We start from the raw sequence: 19,900 nt of genomic DNA on the forward strand, positions 1-19,900 counted from the left end.
CCACTCAGAGGGGATGGCCAAATCCCTTATCCTCCATCCTCTTCCCAGGATATTGGGCACACTTGCACATGTGCCTGGTGTGATTTCGAAGCCACCAGAATCAGGGCTGTAACTGTAGCAGGCCATGTGGGAGTTCAGCTACATAACTGTTATGCCATCCACTGGCCTCCCAGGTTCACATTTAAATTCATCTCTGTATACTGATTCCTCAACTCCTAGATCATGAACCAGTGCCAATCTGTGGCTTCTTGGCACCTTTCTTCTCTAGCCATGGGGTAAAGGAGGGGTCCTGTGGGTGAGTCAACAAGTTTTCATCTGTGTTTGCAGCCGTCCTCCATCACTCTCATTGCCACCTGGGCTCCGCTTCCTGTCATCAGCAATGGTATTGGATTCTCATCAGAGCACAAACCCTATATTGTTGTGTGATTATTTCACCATATATGGTAATGTGGTAGTGGTGGAAATGGAGTATACTGTGAATGTGGTGCGCTTGGGTCATCCAGGAGACAGACAGACACACACACACACACACACTTGGGTCATCCAGGAGACAGACAGACAGACACACACACACACACACACACACACACCTATCAGTTGAGGGATTGTTTTCTATAAGGCCAGTCCTTGGTGCTTGGAAGCACTGCTTTACACATTGAATACTCACATGCCCATGTTCCGGGGCTGGCTGAGGCTGCCATTTAATAGCGACATCAAGACCCTTATGGAGGGGGGCGGTATGCTCCCTCTTTCTCTTGCTCATGGAAGAAATAAATAAGCTTCTTTAAAAACTATGTTCAAAGTATATTAATCAGTTCTTTTCACTCACCCAAAGAGGGTTTATTGTCAAAATAAGTAGGCAGTAATGACTTTGTATTCTCTTTCTGGGAATTTATCTTATGGAATTAAACATTAGGTTTCTGATAAGACAGAAGGTAAAGTAACCAATTGGACTTTTTAAATTTTGTTTTTATTTTTAGAGGATTTTGCCTTAGGATGTGTGCACTCACTGGGGAGAGAGAGACAAGACACAGTGAGAGGGATATTGAAAAATCACTCCCCACGGGGGATGACCATGCTGCAATCTCTTCTCCATTCTCCTAGAAACTTTGGGCACTCACACACACACTCTCAGTGTGATTTTAAAGTCACCAGATGTGACAATCAAACTGTGGTTGGCCATGTGGGAATCCAGCAACATAACCTCTACGCCATCTGCTGGTCCCAAATTGTACATTTTTAAAATCTAGAATTTTACTTGCATATATAACTCTTTTTTTTTTTTACTGTGTATGTGGGAGAGGTTTTTGCTATAGGGCGCATGCACTTGCCAGAAGACAGAGAGACAGAAAGTGAGAAATCACCCTCCCCTGGGGTGGGTGCTTTCCCTTCTCCTCCGTTCTCATCTTGGGATCTTGAGCATGCACCCATTGCACCCACTGTGAGTTTAAGCCACCAAGTCCAGGACTTGAACCATGGTCGACTACACGGGAGTCCCAGTGACATAGTCATTACGCCAAGTGCTGGTCCCATAAACTTTTTCTTGAGTTTGCTGGATGGAAATAAAAAAAAAAAAAAAACAAGATATATGAAAAGCATGCTTAAGACATATGCTAGAAAATGGAAATAACTTTTACTATGGCACTTTTTCTTAAATGAAACTTGTGAATAATATCCTTGAAATAAACACTTTACTTCTGTTTTGTTAGAGAGTACTCACTATCTTTATTTAGAAAATCAAAAAAAAAAAAACACATGAGCAAATAGAAGAACTGAACAATTTGCCGTTCAAGTGAATTTCAAGTGTTGAAACACTAAGATTCTATGAGAAATGGAAATGTCTTACCATAAATGTAAAATTTAGGACTTATTTAATTGTTAGAATAAAGTGTAATACATCTAAGAAGAACTACCAGAAACTGTAGCAAACTGAAAATGATTGTGGCTTCTTTAGTTGCTATTAAATGAATAGAACTCTTCTGTTTTTAAGAATTTGATTCTTGAGCTACATATCGAACTTGGACCTCCAAAAGCTACTTGGCAATCTGTATATATTTCATTGTAGTTACAATGAAGAAACATCTCATTGTTTCATTTTTTCCAGATCTTCCTACCTCCTGTTTGATTACTGAATTTATACTGTAAATATAGTATCTACATAAGTAATTTTAAACATGCACAATATGTCCTTTCTATTGTATAACAATGTAATTGCCTTATTTGGTATCAAATAAGAAGCTGTAAAAGAGACAAAAAGAACTATCTTTGAGTTGATAAAGTATCTTAACTCTGTGTCTGATTTATTAATTGAAGAAAGGCAAATTAATACCTTCTGAGCTGCATGTCATTGGCAAAAGCATCTTTGAATACAAAAAAATTAATAAGCTGCACAAATAAAAATTGTAGTCAAGAGCAATTGGAAATGTAACATTAGTCATAAACCTACATATGGTTAAATTGATTTCAATTAATTTGGGTTAATTTTTATATTAGAAACATTAGCTCATTAAGTCAATTTTAGACTTGATAAGGATGTGTTTAAATAATGACAGCCTGAAGAAGCTTGAAGCAGTTCATTAAATCCATTGGTATTGGTGGTTTGATTTCATTTCCATCCAGACGGAGGTAGCGAAGATGAGGTCCATAACTGAAAGAATCTCGTTCTTCAGGCAGGGTGGTAGGGTTAGGGCATATTACAGAGACGTTCACACCTGTGAAGACAGAGTGAGTGAATGAATTGGAATTACAGATGGGAAGACCGAAAAACCATTGCAGTGGTACTCTGGAAGGCTCAGTAGCCAGACTTATGAAAGTGTAGAAATACAAACAATTTTTGTGTAAATTACGGATGGTACATATCTGTTTTATAAAAGTAACCTTGGAAAAGTATGTGATATACATGCAATCATGTCACTCCATGTTCTGCTACACTTAGTATAGAACACCAGAAAAAAAAATATGGTTAGGAGATGTGATGTAAACAATGGTGTAAAAAATATCACTTGTTGGGACCAGCAGGTGACATGGTGGTTAAGGTGCTGGACTCCCATGTGGTTGACCACAATTCAAGTCCTGGCCCATGTGGCTTGAAAATTATGCCAGGCGCATGTGCATTTGTACCTAAAATCCCACCAGCAGGAGAATGGAGGAGAAGGGATTGTGGAATGCCTCTCCACCCTCGGGGTGATTTCTCACTTTCCTTACTGCTCTCTCTGTCTTGCTCAGGTGAATGCACATGCCCTATGAAAAAATCCTATTAAAAAAAAAAAAGAGAGAGAGAGAAAATATTACTTGTCTTTTAAGCTTGTAGGTGAGAAAAGGTATATTTGGATAACTATAGGATGAGACGGGTAGTATTTAGGGTATTAGAGATGAAGACAACAATTCAGACCTAGTATTAAAAAAAAAATGGATAAGTAGGCACCAGCTGTTGGCATGGTGGTTAAGGTGCTGAACTCCAACATGACTGACTGTGGTTCATATCTCAGACCTGACAGCTTAAAAATCATGCCAGGTGCATGTGCGTATGTGCCCAAAATCCCAAGAGGAGAATGGAGGAGAAAGGATTATGATGTAGCTATCCCCTCTGGGGGTGGGGGGTGCTTTCTCACTTTCCTTGCTCCGGTCTCTTTCTGTCTCTCTCAGGTGAATGCTCACACTCTATGGCAAAAACTTTAGGGAAAAAAAGAGTAAGTACATGGATAGATGGATGGATTGATAAATAGGTAGAAAGCCAGCCTAATATAAAGGAAAGTTGAAAATGAACTTAAAAGATGAAAAATAGGGTATAATGATGTTTTTAAAAGGCATAATTAATATAACTTTGCATATGTAAACATAAAACAACCTTGAATCTCCATACATAAATATATTTAATTAGAAAGGAAACATTTGCCAAGAATTGAATTAGAAAGAATTTCAGCCAGCAAGTACTCTATCAGCCTTTTTACATGGTTAGGATGGGAGAAATTGTGCCTTGGCACAGGGCCCCTGGCAGCGATGATTATACTGAGATTTAGAAATATTCAGGAGAGGTTTATGAAACTAACAAATATCAGAGAAATGTGTAAAAGCTGATCTCAACTGTGAATCCACATACTGCCTTTAAGTTCTTTTTTCCTTATTTTTTATTTTGTAATTTTTATCAATATTTATTATTATTATACATTCATTTGCTATACATCATTCAGATTTACAGAGATTTTACCCAACATGGTATACACCACACACTCTTAAAAAAAAATTCCCTTTTCCTTTTTTGAAAGTATTCTTTTTTTATTTTTAGGGATTTTTGCTATAGGGTGTGTGTACTTCACGGTGAGACAGAGACAGAGAGACAGAAAATGAAAAACCAACCCCTGTGGGTATGGACACACTGCAATCCCTTCTCCTTCATTCTCCTCTCAGGATTTTGGGCATTCACCTACACGCACCCAGCATGAGTGTTAAGCTGCCGAGTCTGGGACTTGAAACTCAGTCGACTACATGGGAATCAAGCAACATAATCACTACTCCATCTCCTGGTCCCTGAAAGCATCTTAAATGAGAGACCTTCCCAGATTAGACATAGCTGACTTAGACAATGCCCATTCTTTGTGTCCTATTATTGCACACAGATTTATGTTGTACTTAGTAATTTTTTTGCATACAATAACTTTCTTTGCTCTGACCTATGCCATGTTGTGAATTCAGCTTGATAAAAATAATGACTCAGGGTCCAGATGATGGCATAGTGGTGAGACAAAACACCAAGACACTCAATGAGGCCATCCCACGTGAGGAGGTTTCTAGTTCAAGTCCAGCAATCTCCCTGAGTAGACCAAGACATGTATGCCCATAAGCCTGGGCTAGATGAAAGCTGGGGTAAATCATGGCATGAAGATCCTGCCTGGGCTGCTGTCTTTTACATACTCATGAAAAATATAAGTAAAAATACTTTTTTTTAAAAAAAAATTTCTGGGACCAGCAGTTAGTGTAATGGCTATGTCGCTGGACTCACACGTGGTCAACCACGGTTCGAGTCCCAGATCTGGTGGCTTAGACTCACACCGGGGGGGTGTGCGTGCATGCCCAAGATCCCAAGAGGAGAATGAAGGAGAAGGGATTGCAGCGTGGCCATCCCCCCTGGGGGGTGATTACTCCCTTTCTTTCTTTCTGTCTCTCTCTCTGTCTGTCTGGTGAACGCACGCACCCTATAGCAAAAGGCTCTCCCCCCCAAAAAAAAAGAAAAAAAAATTACTGATATTTACATAGTATTTTTGTGGTTATAAAGTCATTTTTATCAGACACATTACCACTTTATGGTCATACAACTTTTTCAGGCAATATTATTTTTCTCCCCATCAGGGCATTGTGGAAATGGTAGTTAGAAAGGTAAGGACATGTTCTTAGCAAGGACATGGTACTCCGCAAGTAACTGGCAGAGCTGAGGTCTGCTTAGTATATACTGGTTCCCTTGTCTACTGGAGGGAGTGAGTCCTTACTTATATCACCCTCATGTCCCATAATCAGTTTAAGTTTACATCAGTGGAACATGAGAAACAAGTGTTCTAAATTCAATTACATTTTTATAAATTAATTATGACATTTTGAACACCATAATTATAGTGTAGTTATAGTAGAAAACATTTTTAGCAAATTTTAAGTCCCTTATGGTATTCAGAAGATATAGGTAGTATGTCTATCATTATGCATGAGAAAAGTTCACTGTCCTGTAAATTCTGAATATGTTTCATATGAAAGGTATGTCTCTTGGAAACTACTTTATTAGCAATGAGAGTAGATTATGTGGCAATAAGAACTAAGTACTTTAACAGTTATTATAATACCATGAGATATAAGTTGTGAGCCAATAATTCTAGCCAGAGGAATTCTTATTTTGCATTTATATTCTTGGGAGATAGAGGATCACATTTGATAACTACATTAAGAAGCAAATAACTCAATTTTTTATTAATATTCTTGTTTCACTGGCAGAGTTTGAAAATTCTAGGAATGTAAGAAAGTAGTATTGTTATTATATTGTGGGTAGAAAGAAGAAAAGACTTAAGATGAAAAACCTGAGTCTCAGGTCCTAGGTATCGTGTTTACTCTGTCCTTGGAAAGATATGCTCATCTACCTGAGTTTCAGTTTCTCCTTCTTGAGAAATTCCTAACAAAATCATACAAAGCTCTTATAACGATCAATTAGGGTTCTCAATTAATTCTTGGGCCAGCAGCATTCATTACTCCCTGGAAACTAAATCATTAGGCCCCACCCTAGACCTACTGAGTCAGAAACTCTGAGGATGGGACCCAACCTGTGATTTACAAGCCTTCCAGGTGATTCTGAGGCATGCTAGCAAATGAGAACAATTGAAAACTAAAAACTGTATGGGAAAACACTTTGAAAACCTCTAAAGTATAGATAGAAGGACATAGTTCTGTATTTCTCGACTGTTTTGAGTATTGCTACCTCATTACTAAATACCCTTATTCTCAAATTCTCAGGGTAGAAACCCCATTCACAAACAGGGCTCTTGGGGAAATGAACTTCCCACATCCATATTTAGTGGAGCTTTTGTTGTCAGACAAGGAATCTTTCTGTAGCACAGAATTCTCATCAGGAAAATATTGACTATTTAGGTCACTATTGGTTCAGTTAAACAGGTTTGTCTGTTAACTATTTTGCTTGTTTGTTTCATCTTGTACTCTTGACTGCAGGATTAAACAGTACGTTTGGTCACATGGAAAAACAGCTACTATGGAAGCAGCCTGACATTTCATTCCTCTCAAGAATGCTGGAAAAAAAACTGAATAACTGAGCAATAGCTAGTGAAAATAGCCTATTCTTATAAATACATTTGTGCGATTACTTGCTTAAAGGAAAAGTAGTAACCAGGCAGCACAACCTTACTATTATGTTACTTTCTGACTGAATCTTGTTTTAGTAATGTATTTTATAAATGTATTCAGGAGAAATCTCCCCAAGATGATCTTCCTAAGGGATAAGACTAGGGTTAAAGATGAATAGATAGGTTCCAGGCTGGGTATCAATACACTGTGGCTAAACCAAGATATTGCCCCCCTTCCACACCAGGTCCAGCCTATCTTAGGCATAATTGTATCTTTAATGTTTCCAGCTTATACCTTCTACAACCACTACTCCCTTTGTTGGCATCTCTACCTTCAAATATTTTTTACTCATTTCTCATTCCTTTATTAAAAACCACTTTCAGGAAAGAGGAGATTATTCTATTTTGTTGACTGCACTAAATTTACTTACTTCTAATTCTGTTGTGATCAAGGTGAAGGTGTTGTAGATGAGCACTGATTCTGGGAACCTTGGTGAGCTGATTGTGAGATAGTTGAAGATCTAGAATTGATGATACATCAAAACCATTTGATGGGAGACCTGCATCTGATAATTTATTGTGGTTTAGTCTCAAGAAGGCCACTTTAGGAATCACATTAAAATAATTTTCTGGTATTCCTTCAATGGAATTGTTGTCTAAAAACAATTGCATTGTATTGGCTGGTAATCTTGGTGGCATATTCCTCAGGGCATTCTTAGCCATATTTAGTTGCATGAGGTTCTTGAGTCCTTTGAAGGTATCTCTTTGAAAGGCATTGTCTAATAGTTTATTGTGCTGTAGATCAAGAAGGGTCAGGTTCTCCAGATTGCTGAAGGTCCCTTGAGGAATTCTGGAAACCTTGTTTCTAGCTAATTGTAATTGTTCTAAACTTCTTGGCAATGGAGAAGGCACCTCCTCTAGCTCATTATCTTCTAGAAATAAGAAAAGCAGCTTCTTCAGCTGACTTAAGGCTCCTTTTTCAATTCCATAGTTGGTTATTTTGTTCTTGTTTAGATTTATCCATCTCAGCTGGGTGGCATTCTCAAATGGCTTCTCAGGAATTGTTTCTATCAAGTTATTTTCAAGATAAAGATACCAGATCCTTGAAGGTATAGCAGGGATTTCTTTCAGACCTCGATTTTCACAATACAAAGCAGTAGGGAAACTAGGAGGACAGAAGCATTCCCTGGGACAATCGAAGTCATGCATAGCCCAATAATCTGGATCATTTACCTCATAACCCTGCCTCACACTTTGAGTCCATACAGTATCTGTTATGAATAACACCCCAATGAAGAAACAGATTGTGGTTGCCATTATAGTACCTAAAGAATAGGAGACAAAACTGTTAGCTATTTGAAGGTCTTAGTCTTTAGGTAATTATGTGCATTCAAATGACCAGTAAATGTTGTTTCTTTGAGAAGTGAAGAAATACAAATATTTCATACCTGGATATTAATTAATATACATTTATTTATTAGACACCATATGCCAACTATTTTTCAAAATTCAAAATTCACAAACTTATAGCTTTTTGGCATAACCCAGTCACAATAAAAACTGAGAAATAGAAAGCAAATTTTAGCTGAAGTAAGTGCTTTTTCCCTTTCTTGCTACTTAATTCAGGAAAGTTAACTGAAACCAGTAGTTGAATACAGGAGTACAAAAAGTGATCCTTAATAACTCTAGAGTCTGTGTTTCTAAGAGGTAGACATATGCTTTTGCTTTTACTCCTAAATGAGCAGAACATCTGGATGATATTTCACATTCTCTTTGGCCCTTGAACCAGAGAAATGAAGAAATCAAAGAGCATTTTAGCAGTTTATTGTGAAAGAAGGTTATAAGACTTAAAGAAAAGCATTGATTAGTCTCTTATTCTGTTGATTAACTTCTGAGGTAAGTGTTATTGGGGGGAGAAGGCTTCTATAATTATAAGTATAGAATCAAGTTGTTCAGTGAAGAAACTAAATTATAAGCTCTAATAGACCAAGTTTAATCTGTAGAGTCGAGTAGGTCACAGTGACATAAGTGATGCATTCAACTATGGCATTATTATAGTTTATAATAAACAAAATAGAACAAAATCATATTTAGGATACAAGTAGAGAATTCCTTTATATCCATATTTCTAGTATCAATAATAACAAAGAATAAATTAACACTTACTAATATTTGACACATTGAAAACACACTAAATATCACCAAATGTTATAGGCACAAAGAACTATTCTGATACAAAACTATAGTTGTACATATATGTTAAACATATTCACATCTATGATATATGTGTGTATATGTATACATAGGTATATACATACATAAAACTGTAAAATTCTAACCAATGTATATTTAGTTAAAGCATCTGATAACAAGAACGGAATAAATTTTACTGATTCCCCAAGAAAAGATAAAATCAGCTTCATTTACAAAATGCTGATCTTTCAGTTTTGCTATTAAATTTCAGAAATGACAAGTGCAGAGCTGTTTCCACAAGCTGTCAGATTTCTGCAATTGCAAAATGCTACTCTGGCCAAATTCCCACAGAGACACATTAAAAGAAACTCCCCCCTCCCCTCAGAATAGGGATTTGCTTTAGTTATTGAAGTTATAACCCTGTAGCAATGAATCAGAACTTTGGATTCTTAACTTTAAGTTTTAAAAATACAAAATAATTTACCTTGCCTTCCAGGAATATACTGTTGAGTCTTCTGTCTGGGTCTGAAGTTGGCTAAAATCAGTTAAGAGGAAAAGGAAAAAAAAAATCTTTGACTATAACAATTTGTTTTTACTTTAAGCTGTCAAACGTCCTGTGAGAACAAATAAAACCCACTCTGACCAGACACCATGGATACCTTTTGATCTATTGTTTGTACTTTGACAGGGCTTCAGACTGCTTACCTCAGCCTTCTTGGATCTTCTTCTTCCTTTTCTATTGGTCAATGCTCATTCACAGTAATGGATTGACCCGGCTTCACTGTCGTGTTTCTGAATCTTCCGTAATATATATGCGCAGTGGCTCCAGCATTAACCCCTCCAACAACACAGTACCTTGATACTTAGCAGCCCAGCAAAAACAAGCCTTACTTTAATCTCGAAAACCTATGACAAAAATTTGGGACAATTTTGCAGTCTTAATTTACAGCTCCAAAGATATTCTGAGATACTGATGTCTAGACCTGATCTATCAGCAGATCTATCTGCCACTGAAGGCAGAGTTTAAATTCCAAGTATAAAAAGTAGGTTTTAGAGCATTTTCCACTAAATGATCTTTTTATCCTAATTAAATACAAGAAACAACAGCCAATGCCCTCTGTTCATGTAGACATATTTTATTCATTTCTGATATAAAACAGATGCTGGAATATGTTTGATTAAGGGCAAAAGAGATAGAAAAAAAAATGTATTTGAAAAATTTAAAATATATTTGGACAGTCAACCAGATTTTGTACCAAACAAGGTGATAATGCTTTGTTTTATGTAGTACTTTTTATATAATTATTTCTTACTCTATTTTTTAAATAATTTATTCCAAGTGATTATTTAAATGGGATGATTTTTAACTCATTATAATATAACACATGTCTTACATTTAGTCCCTTACATGACATTCTGTTACACAGCTATGTTTTTTCTTTTAACACATGCCTAGGATACTGTGTCTTCAATTTCTTATATTCAAGAAAAAAATTGTTATGTTTTTAGGAAAGACACATGCACACACGCACACACACACACACACACACACACACACACATACACAAGAAAAATCTCATTTCAGACCTTATATAGTTAAATGATTATAACCCTTTTGTTTTTTCAAAACCTATCTTACTCTGGGATCAAGCACTTCAATTTATATGACTTATTCACCACTGCATACATGAGAATTATCAAAGAGAGAGCAGAATATTGAACTTAAAGGACCTTTCCTGAACCACCTCTTTCTTCTCTCTTAAACACAGGAATTAGCCAGGGAGAGCTCTCTTGTCTATAAAACAGAGATGGATTACCTCATGGGACAGCCCTAGCTGGCAGTAAATGACTAAAAATGTCAGCCTATCATTGGTAATAGTGGTATATTCGCCATTGAAAAATACTTTCAGGTGTAAGGCTTTTGTAGATTATGATGTGATTCAGACAATCTTTTAGGGGCCCTGTAGACACACTCATATTTTAAGAAAAACAACCATTGTTATTTGCTTTCTCACAATTGTCTCCTCTCTCTACTGCACTATTTTTCTTTTCTCCCTTCTCTTCTTTTCTGAAACACTAGGGGTATAAACTGATGATTTTCAAATCTGCACAGTGGTCTCCAGCCATTATCTTATGTCTTCATTTTTAGTTTTTAGTCAAACTGATTTCAGACATTTCTTAATTTTATTTCACAAGTGTTGCTACGTGTTCATTGAGGGAGAAAATGATAGTAAACTAGCTGCCTCCAATCTATTTCTGTTCACCATTCCACACAAGATTCACCCACCAATACGTGATTTCCATTTCCGCTTCCCTAAAATTTCTCTGACAAAAATCTGTAAGTTACTTACTAATCTAGTAAAGTCTTCTAGTGTTTAGCTTATTTGACAATGCTGACCTGCCCCTTTTATTAAAACTTCCTCCTTGTTTTTCTGACATTATTCTACCCTAGTGTTTCTCTTCTCTTCTGGTGACTTCTGTTTCTATCTTGATGTTTTCCATTTCCCCTTTCTTTTTCCCTAAAGTGTATTTATTTCTTGAAAGAGAGAAAGACAACACTTCAACAAGGTCTCACACTGCACTCTCTTTGGCCTGCTTTTCAGGAGCCAGGATCATTGGCACATGCACCTACCTGGCTTGCACAAGTCTATGAAAACAGAGCATTTTACTACTGCTACACTACTGTGGCTGAACTTATTTCATCGTTCTAACATTTTAAAAAGGTTCCTAGCATATAGAACTCTTTAGATTCTGTGTTCTTCTTTATCTAGACTAATTTCCTGCATGAGCCCATTATTGTAACTATCCCTTTCATTGTGACGACTCCAGAGTCTACATATCCAACCCAACCTCTAGAACAAGTCCTGAACTCCAGTGTGTGTATGTATATCTCCTTTCTATACATTCCTGATGCATGGGTCAAGGGCATATGTCTAAAATAAAATTCGCTGTCTCTCTTCACTTCTAACTGCTCTTGTCTTTATACTTTCAAGTGACACTATCGTGTTCAATCTCCCAAGTCAGAGATCTAGAAATCATCCTTGACTCTTCTCTCTCATTTTGTGAACATATGATAACAATCACATTTTAAAGAATATGGGAGGCATGATGTACATAAAAATAGCCATCTACAATGGTGCCAATTTGGATGTCATTGTTTCCAGACTAAAAGCATAGAATATCTCCTATTGTGAGAATAATCTCTATCCTGATTTTTCTGTAATAATCAAATCTACTTTGCTTTGAGAATTGATTCTTGGAAAGTGGAGACTTTGACTCTTTGCTGTTATGCTTAAATGGATATTGGATAAATTAAGTTAAGGAGATGGTAAGAATGTCTGCTTCATGTTAGCTCTTGTAAGAATTAATGAGACTGTCCAGTCTTATCTGACTCTGCTGAGAGGGAGAAAAGAAACCTAAGGTATACTGATGTGGCTTTGGCATTGTTACTCTAGTGACAGGTTGAGATTTGGGAGGTTCATGGGGCTTTGAACATAATAGTTAATCAATAGATATTTACTGAATAAATGAATTAATAAGTAAACACATATAGTATGTGTGTAATAATATATCGAAGTATATCACTTCTATAATCATGGGGTTTTTCATCAGCATAACTATACAAGTACTAACATCATAAAGACTCTTAGTTAAATGATTTAGGGGAAAAATGTGAGAATTTTCCTTTTTGCCACATCCTAGTTGTTTGACCTTGTACAAACTGCTAAGTCATCATCAACCTAAGTCTACCTGTAATACATCTGCTCTACTATGCAGGGTTGTTGGAAGATCAGATGAGATGAAAAGGTACACATGTTGGATAAGTATAGTAAATCTTCATAATGAGAAATACTAAAGCTTAAAGAGAAATTACAACTCATCTGTTCAAACCCTCTCCTTTCACATGAGAAAAATTAAACAGATTTCTTTCATCAGAGAGGGTGGTAGTTGACATTTTGGCCCATGTGTATGAAGTACTTCCAGGAACTTGAGAGGTGATAAATATGTTGGGATGTTGTTGATGATGTAACTGTTTAAATGTACTTATCTCCTTTTAGCATTTTTTTCCTAAAAGAGAGCTTCTATGCATTCACACAACAGACATCGAGAAAGTACCCTCACAGAGTTTCAACACATCATGGTCCCTTTTCCCAGCCCTCCCACTCTGGAGGATTTGGACACACATACACACGTCTGGTATGTGTTCAGACCAACCTGGGGATCATCTGCCATGTGCCTTCCAGTATTACAGGGGACTGTATTTCCACTGTACCACAGTGACTGGGCCTCAGCAATTTTAATGTTTTATGTTTATTTATATTGCTTCTGCTTCCTACTATTTAAAAGGAAACTATTTTGGCAAATCATACAATGAGGAATTTTGTCTTACACTGAGATATTTAGCATGTCAAGTCCCTAAAGGGTACTGGCATTTTAAAGAAGGCAATGCAAGAGAGGATAAAGGACCCAAAACTCTAGTAGGACTCTGCATTTGTTGGTATATGATTGATATCTATTTTAGGAATGGTTGGTTTGACTGCTTAGATACTTCTAGTATCTTTGATCACCAACAATTGATTGAACTTTTGCTAAGCAAAGTAATTGTCTCTTTTTTCTTTTTCTTTCTTTCTCTCTCTCTTTCTTTCTTTCTTTCTTTCTTTCTTTCTTTCTTTCTTTCTTTCTTTCTTTCTTTCTTTCTTTTTGTTTTAGAGTTTTTTTTTGCTATAGGGTGTGTGTGCTCACCAGAAACACAGAGAGAGACAGACAGAAAGTGAGAAATCACCCCCCAGGGGGGATGGCCACGCCACAATCCCTTCTACTCCATTCTCCTCTCAGGATCTTGGGCACGCATGCACGTGCACACGCACCGTGCGTGAGTTTAAGTCACTGGGTCCTGGACTCGAACCCCACTCTTCTACGTGGGAGCCCAGCGACATAGCCATTATGCTAACTGCTGGTCCCAACGAAGTAATTGTCTCTTAATGGATTAATGTAAGCCTTGTTTGATGGAACTGTGTCAGATAATTAAAAATCTAAAAGAAATCCTCCAAATTATATGGCTTTAATATGCACATGCTCACATATGCATGTGCACACACAGATATATAATTTTTAAAATTGGCCAAAATAACACATTTAAAATACTCTGTTGATGAATTTAAAAGGTGAAAACTACCACAATCTGATAATGAAGATAACAGTTACCCCATTCACTTCAGTGTAAGTCCCATTCTGAAGAGACCATTTTTTTAAAACTCTATTATAGATTTATTTGAGTATTTAATATTTCTGTTCATACTATTTTGTTTATAAATTGTAAGTATCTGTTAAAATCTTTTTCCTTAGATTATTTTTTGCCATAGGGCACATATGCTCACCAGAGAGAGAAAGAGACAGAGAGAGAGGGCAAGTGAGAAATCACCCCGTAGGTGGTATGGCCATGCCTCAATCCCTTTATTTTTATTCTCTTCCTGGGATTTTGGGCATACACATACATGTTCAAGGTGTGTTTTTTCAATCTACCTGGTCCTGGACTCAAACCATGGAGTTGGCCATGTGGGATCCAGCACCTTAACCACTACTCTACCTGCTGGTCCATTATCTGTTATATTCTCAATAAATAAAGATTCCACATGCTTGCTCAGTCCCATTCATTAACCCCTCTGCATATTCATGATTCATTCAGTCCTAATGTATAAATAGCACAAACTTGAACTAAATATTTAGTACATATTTTATTTTATAATATAAATATTATTTACTGCCAAAACTGTGCAAAATTACTATAATTCCTTTATTATATATAGCATATTTATTTGCTTTCTCTATATAACTACATATAATATATATGTGTTATATATATATTTACAGAGATATTTTACTAATGTATTTCAAAAATCATAAACAGAATTATAAAACCATTTAAAAATTTTATTCCAGCTTGGGCCAGCCCCTGGTGAGGTAGTTAAAGCCACTGGATCCCACGTGGCCTACTTCATCCCACAAGATTCACTGTACTGTTTGGGTCTAGGACCTGGCAACTTGAAAAACATGCAAGGCATGTGTATATGCATACCCAAAACCCCAAAAGGAGGGAGAAATGGAGAAGGGAATATGGTGTGACCATCCTCCATAGGGAGTGTTCACTTTCTCTTTCTCCTTCTGGCCTCTCCATCTATCTCTCTCCAGCAAGCATACAGGCACTCTGGTAAAATAGAAAACAAATAATAATAATAATAATAATAATAATAATAATAATAAAATTATTCCAGCTCTCTGAGTAGCAGCAGCACAGGGTGGTACTTAAACCCCAAACTTCTTTTAAGATTTATTTAATTTTATTCGTTACTATTATTTTATTTGATGGGAGAGAGACAGAGAGATAGATAGAGAGAGGGAAAATGAGAAAGCAAGCCACCAGGTCTGGGACTTGAACTGCTGTTGGCCCTGTGAGAAGCCAGCACTTTAATTAACATGTTACCTGCAGGTCCCTCAAAAGCCAAACTTGTCTGTATTGTGTTGAAATAAATCCCTGATGTTAACTAATGTGAGATCTTATAGAAGTATTTCTCTTTGCCTTAGAGCTTTCATCTATAAATTAAGAGTATAATAGTGATGGTAATAATGGTAATAATATCCACCTCCTAGGGCAATTATGAAGATTAAACGAGTTGCTATTTTAAAGCACTTAAAAGATTATAAAAGTGTTGATAAATAAAATCAGACCTATTAGGTTCACTTTTTTTCTCCCAGGAGATGTTTTTCCTGGAATGCCATGACCTCCCTTTTCAATCCAATTTGCCTGTTGTTACAAATCAACCTAAGGTACTTTAGCAGATCACAATGAACAGGTTCCTTATGAGCTATTTCACTCACCTCACAATTAATGAGGGCTACAGGAATGTTCCCTTACAATCTGCTTGGAGGTATTATGTTTGATGAAAATATGTGCCACTCAAAATTGTATCTCATATTAACAGACATTTATTTGCAATAGGCATTAAAACTCATGTAGTAGGTCTTCTTTATTAGGATTATTCAAAAGTTAACTAGTGATACCTAAGGCGTTCATTAAAACTAACATGAAAATAAACCACAAAGTCTCTGTTAAATACTATCTTCAAAGTAAATTTATAAATAATATAACCCTTACTTTCTGCAGGATCGTTGTACTTCTGAGCTTACCTTTATTATCTCCTGTGTTCAATACCATATTTTTTTCTACTCTCACTGGTCTTTCCTTCTTTCCTTCATTTCTTCATTTCTATATTTTTTTTTGAACTCACATATTTTAAAATGTATTTATTCAGTTTACCTACTTACCTGATATATTGACTGAATAGAATTCTCATCTAAAAAAAAATGTCCCTTCAAATTTTTGAATATATTTAAAGAAGTCATTGTCTTATAGCTTTTGGAATTAGGATAGAAAAGGTTGATTAAAATATCAACGTTCAACTATGATTTTTAGTCTTCAAAATATGACCTTTTTTTCCTCTGAAAACTTTCCATTTTTTTTATCTTCAACTTCTGAAATAAGCTGCCTATGTCTTTCACTCACCTGTTGAACATCCATAGGGAGCTTCCAATACAGCTCATGTTGAGAGTGTATGTGCTTGCCAGAAAGACAGAGAGAGACAGAGAGACAGAAAGCGAGAAATCACCCCCCAGGGAGGATGGCCACACTGCAGTCCTTTCTCCTTCATTCTCCTCTCAGGATCTATGCATGCACACATGCCTGGTGTGAGTTTATTGGGTGAGCCACAGGGTCCAGGACTCAATCTCTGGTCGACTACATGGGAGTCCAGTGACATAGCCATTACACCAACAGCTTGTCCCCCTCCCTTTTTTGAATTAATATTGCTGACATAAATTTTTCTTGTCATCATGAATAAACAGCAATAACCCTCCATTTATAGCTTAGCTTTTGTGTCTACAGTATCCTGAGGCTCTGCTGTTTCCTAAAATTACATGACATTGGTAGTAAACTTTGTCATTTCTAAGCTACTTTTATTTTTAATCAACTTTAATATTTATGTCTCTTTCTCATGCTGGTTGTTCCAGAACTGTATGGAAAGGATTTCATCACCAAAATAAAGTATGAAAATCAAAACAGTCTTGGGATTCTTGAGCTCTATTACCAACTCTCCAGAACCACTCTGAATAGGTTCACTTCCTCTCAGTTTTCAAATCCTTTCCATTTCTACTAAGCTTTAGCACTAACAGCCTTCAGGAGATACTGAGATGGTAAGAGGTGAGCAGCTTGGAAGCCAATTAACCTAAAGTTCATCTCCAACACACTTCAAAAGAGGGTTCTTAGATGAGACCATTTCATCAGAATGCTGAGAAAATACTGTTAGTCTCATTATGTCTCCAGTAATCTTAGTAGAAGTTCATTGAATCCTAGATGTAGTCTTATTTTTAGCTTATAGCTTCATAGCAGTAGACTCTCATTTGGTAGTATATGTCCTCCAAAATTCACAGACTGTGCACATTCTTAGTAGTAATACATGTGTGGTTCAGCAATTTTTCTTCCCACCTTTTCTTAGAAACCTGAACTCTTATTTTTAATTTTTTTTTTCTGAACTCTTACTAAAAAAAGAAAAACAAAACAAAACAAAACAAAAAACAAAACAATGACTTGGCAGCCCTATACTTTTCCACTCTATTTATTTGTGAAGTTCCAGCATTTGAGTGTCTACCCAATGTATTTAACTAATAAAGTTAACCCTCTAGATCACATCACATGATGTCTTATGAGATGGTATTTCTGAAGACTAGAATATGACACAAAGTCAAGCAGTTAATACAACCCCAAGATAGTATGGCAAAATTATATTGCTCTTCTCGTGTGGTGAAAGAAAAAAGACTGCTTCTGGTAATTTTGTTTGTTGGCATAGAGAAAAAAGACATTATTCAGATCATTTGCTTCATACAAGGCACCAAGAGTTGTAATGATTTGGGCCACATATGGAACAGCAGATGCAACAGGAGTTGCCATCTAATTAAACTTTGGGAAATCCATTTTTATCTTCTAAGACTACTCAACCACTACACTGCCAAATACTAGATTTAAATGGGAATCTGCTGGGATTAGTAACACTACATTTTTAAGTCTTTGAATGTGGCGCTGATTTTTCTGATTCTTTTTTTGTAGTGATATTGCTATCAATTTAATGTTATTCTAGGGGTAAGGGACTCTACTATCTTTGACTTGGTCTTTTTTTCTTCTTCTTCTCCTTCTCCTTCTTCTTTTTCTCCTTCTTCTTCTTTCTTCTTCTTCATTCCTGATGGAACATGCACAAGAGAAGAGAGAGAAGAGGGGTGAGGGGGCAGAGACTCATTACTCCTGATCCCCTTCCTTTGGTTCTTCAGCTCATCAGAATCTTGGGCTCTCATGAACCTTTAAAATGTGCTTTCAGACAGATTAGGTTGTGGATTCTAACCAAAGTTGTCATTTGGCTTGCAATACCACACTCCAGTATGCCACCGAAGGATGGGTCTTACTTGGTCTTCTCATGACCAAGTCATTTTTGGAATGAACCTTCATGAATTACTGTAAGAACTCAGTCTATCACTTTCTAAGGTCATTTATTCCAGTTATACATATAAGAACTTTGGAAATAAATATGGAAAGAGCCTAGATGTAGTCTTATTTTTAGCTTATAGCTTCATAGCAGTAGACTCTCATTTGGTAGTATATGTCCTCCAAAATTCACAGACTGTGCACATTCTTAGTAGTAATACATGTGTGGTTCAGCAATTTTTCTTCCCACCTTTTCTTAGAAACCTGAACTCTTATTTTTAATTTTTTTTTTCTGAACTCTTACTAAAAAAAGAAAAACAAAACAAAACAAAACAAAAAACAAAACAATGACTTGGCAGCCCTATACTTTTCCACTCTATTTATTTGTGAAGTTCCAGCATTTGAGTGTCTACCCAATGTATTTAACTAATAAAGTTAACCCTCTAGATCACATCACATGATGTCTTATGAGATGGTATTTCTGAAGACTAGAATATGACACAAAGTCAAGCAGTTAATACAACCCCAAGATAGTATGGCAAAATTATATTGCTCTTCTCGTGTGGTGAAAGAAAAAAGACTGCTTCTGGTAATTTTGTTTGTTGGCATAGAGAAAAAAGACATTATTCAGATCATTTGCTTCATACAAGGCACCAAGAGTTGTAATGATTTGGGCCACATATGGAACAGCAGATGCAACAGGAGTTGCCATCTAATTAAACTTTGGGAAATCCATTTTTATCTTCTAAGACTACTCAACCACTACACTGCCAAATACTAGATTTAAATGGGAATCTGCTGGGATTAGTAACACTACATTTTTAAGTCTTTGAATGTGGCGCTGATTTTTCTGATTCTTTTTTTGTAGTGATATTGCTATCAATTTAATGTTATTCTAGGGGTAAGGGACTCTACTATCTTTGACTTGGTCTTTTTTTCTTCTTCTTCTCCTTCTCCTTCTTCTTTTTCTCCTTCTTCTTCTTTCTTCTTCTTCATTCCTGATGGAACATGCACAAGAGAAGAGAGAGAAGAGGGGTGAGGGGGCAGAGACTCATTACTCCTGATCCCCTTCCTTTGGTTCTTCAGCTCATCAGAATCTTGGGCTCTCATGAACCTTTAAAATGTGCTTTCAGACAGATTAGGTTGTGGATTCTAACCAAAGTTGTCATTTGGCTTGCAATACCACACTCCAGTATGCCACCGAAGGATGGGTCTTACTTGGTCTTCTCATGACCAAGTCATTTTTGGAATGAACCTTCATGAATTACTGTAAGAACTCAGTCTATCACTTTCTAAGGTCATTTATTCCAGTTATACATATAAGAACTTTGGAAATAAATATGGAAAG

General features: G+C 36.4%; 1 protein-coding gene across 1 annotated transcript; it reads right to left on the bottom strand.

Moving 5' to 3' along the window:
• Window positions 1-1,855: 1,855 nt before the first annotated feature.
• KERA (keratocan) lies at window positions 1,856-9,852 on the bottom strand. Its single transcript, XM_006154819.2, has 4 exons — window positions 9,732-9,852; window positions 9,511-9,561; window positions 7,265-8,158; window positions 1,856-2,711 (listed from the first exon to the last, which is right to left on the bottom strand). The coding sequence occupies exons 3-4, from the start codon at window positions 8,148-8,150 to the stop codon at window positions 2,539-2,541; spliced, it is 1,059 nt and encodes a 352-aa protein (XP_006154881.1). The 5' UTR covers window positions 8,151-8,158; window positions 9,511-9,561; window positions 9,732-9,852; the 3' UTR covers window positions 1,856-2,538.
• Window positions 9,853-19,900: the final 10,048 nt, after the last annotated feature.

Source organism: Tupaia chinensis, unplaced genomic scaffold (genome assembly GCF_000334495.1).
Source record: "Tupaia chinensis unplaced genomic scaffold, TupChi_1.0 Scaffold000423_1, whole genome shotgun sequence".
Classification (NCBI taxonomy): domain Eukaryota; kingdom Metazoa; phylum Chordata; class Mammalia; order Scandentia; family Tupaiidae; genus Tupaia; species Tupaia belangeri.

Bases quoted from the DNA above. Each gene is read 5' to 3' on its own strand.
- KERA (XM_006154819.2), bottom strand. From the start codon at position 8,150: ATGGCAACCACAATCTGTTTCTTCATTGGGGTGTTATTCATAACAGAT. The intron at 2,712-7,264 runs GTAAGTAAATTT...CTGTCTTCACAG, and splicing joins TGATCACAACAGAATTAGAA to GTGTGAACGTCTCTGTAATA.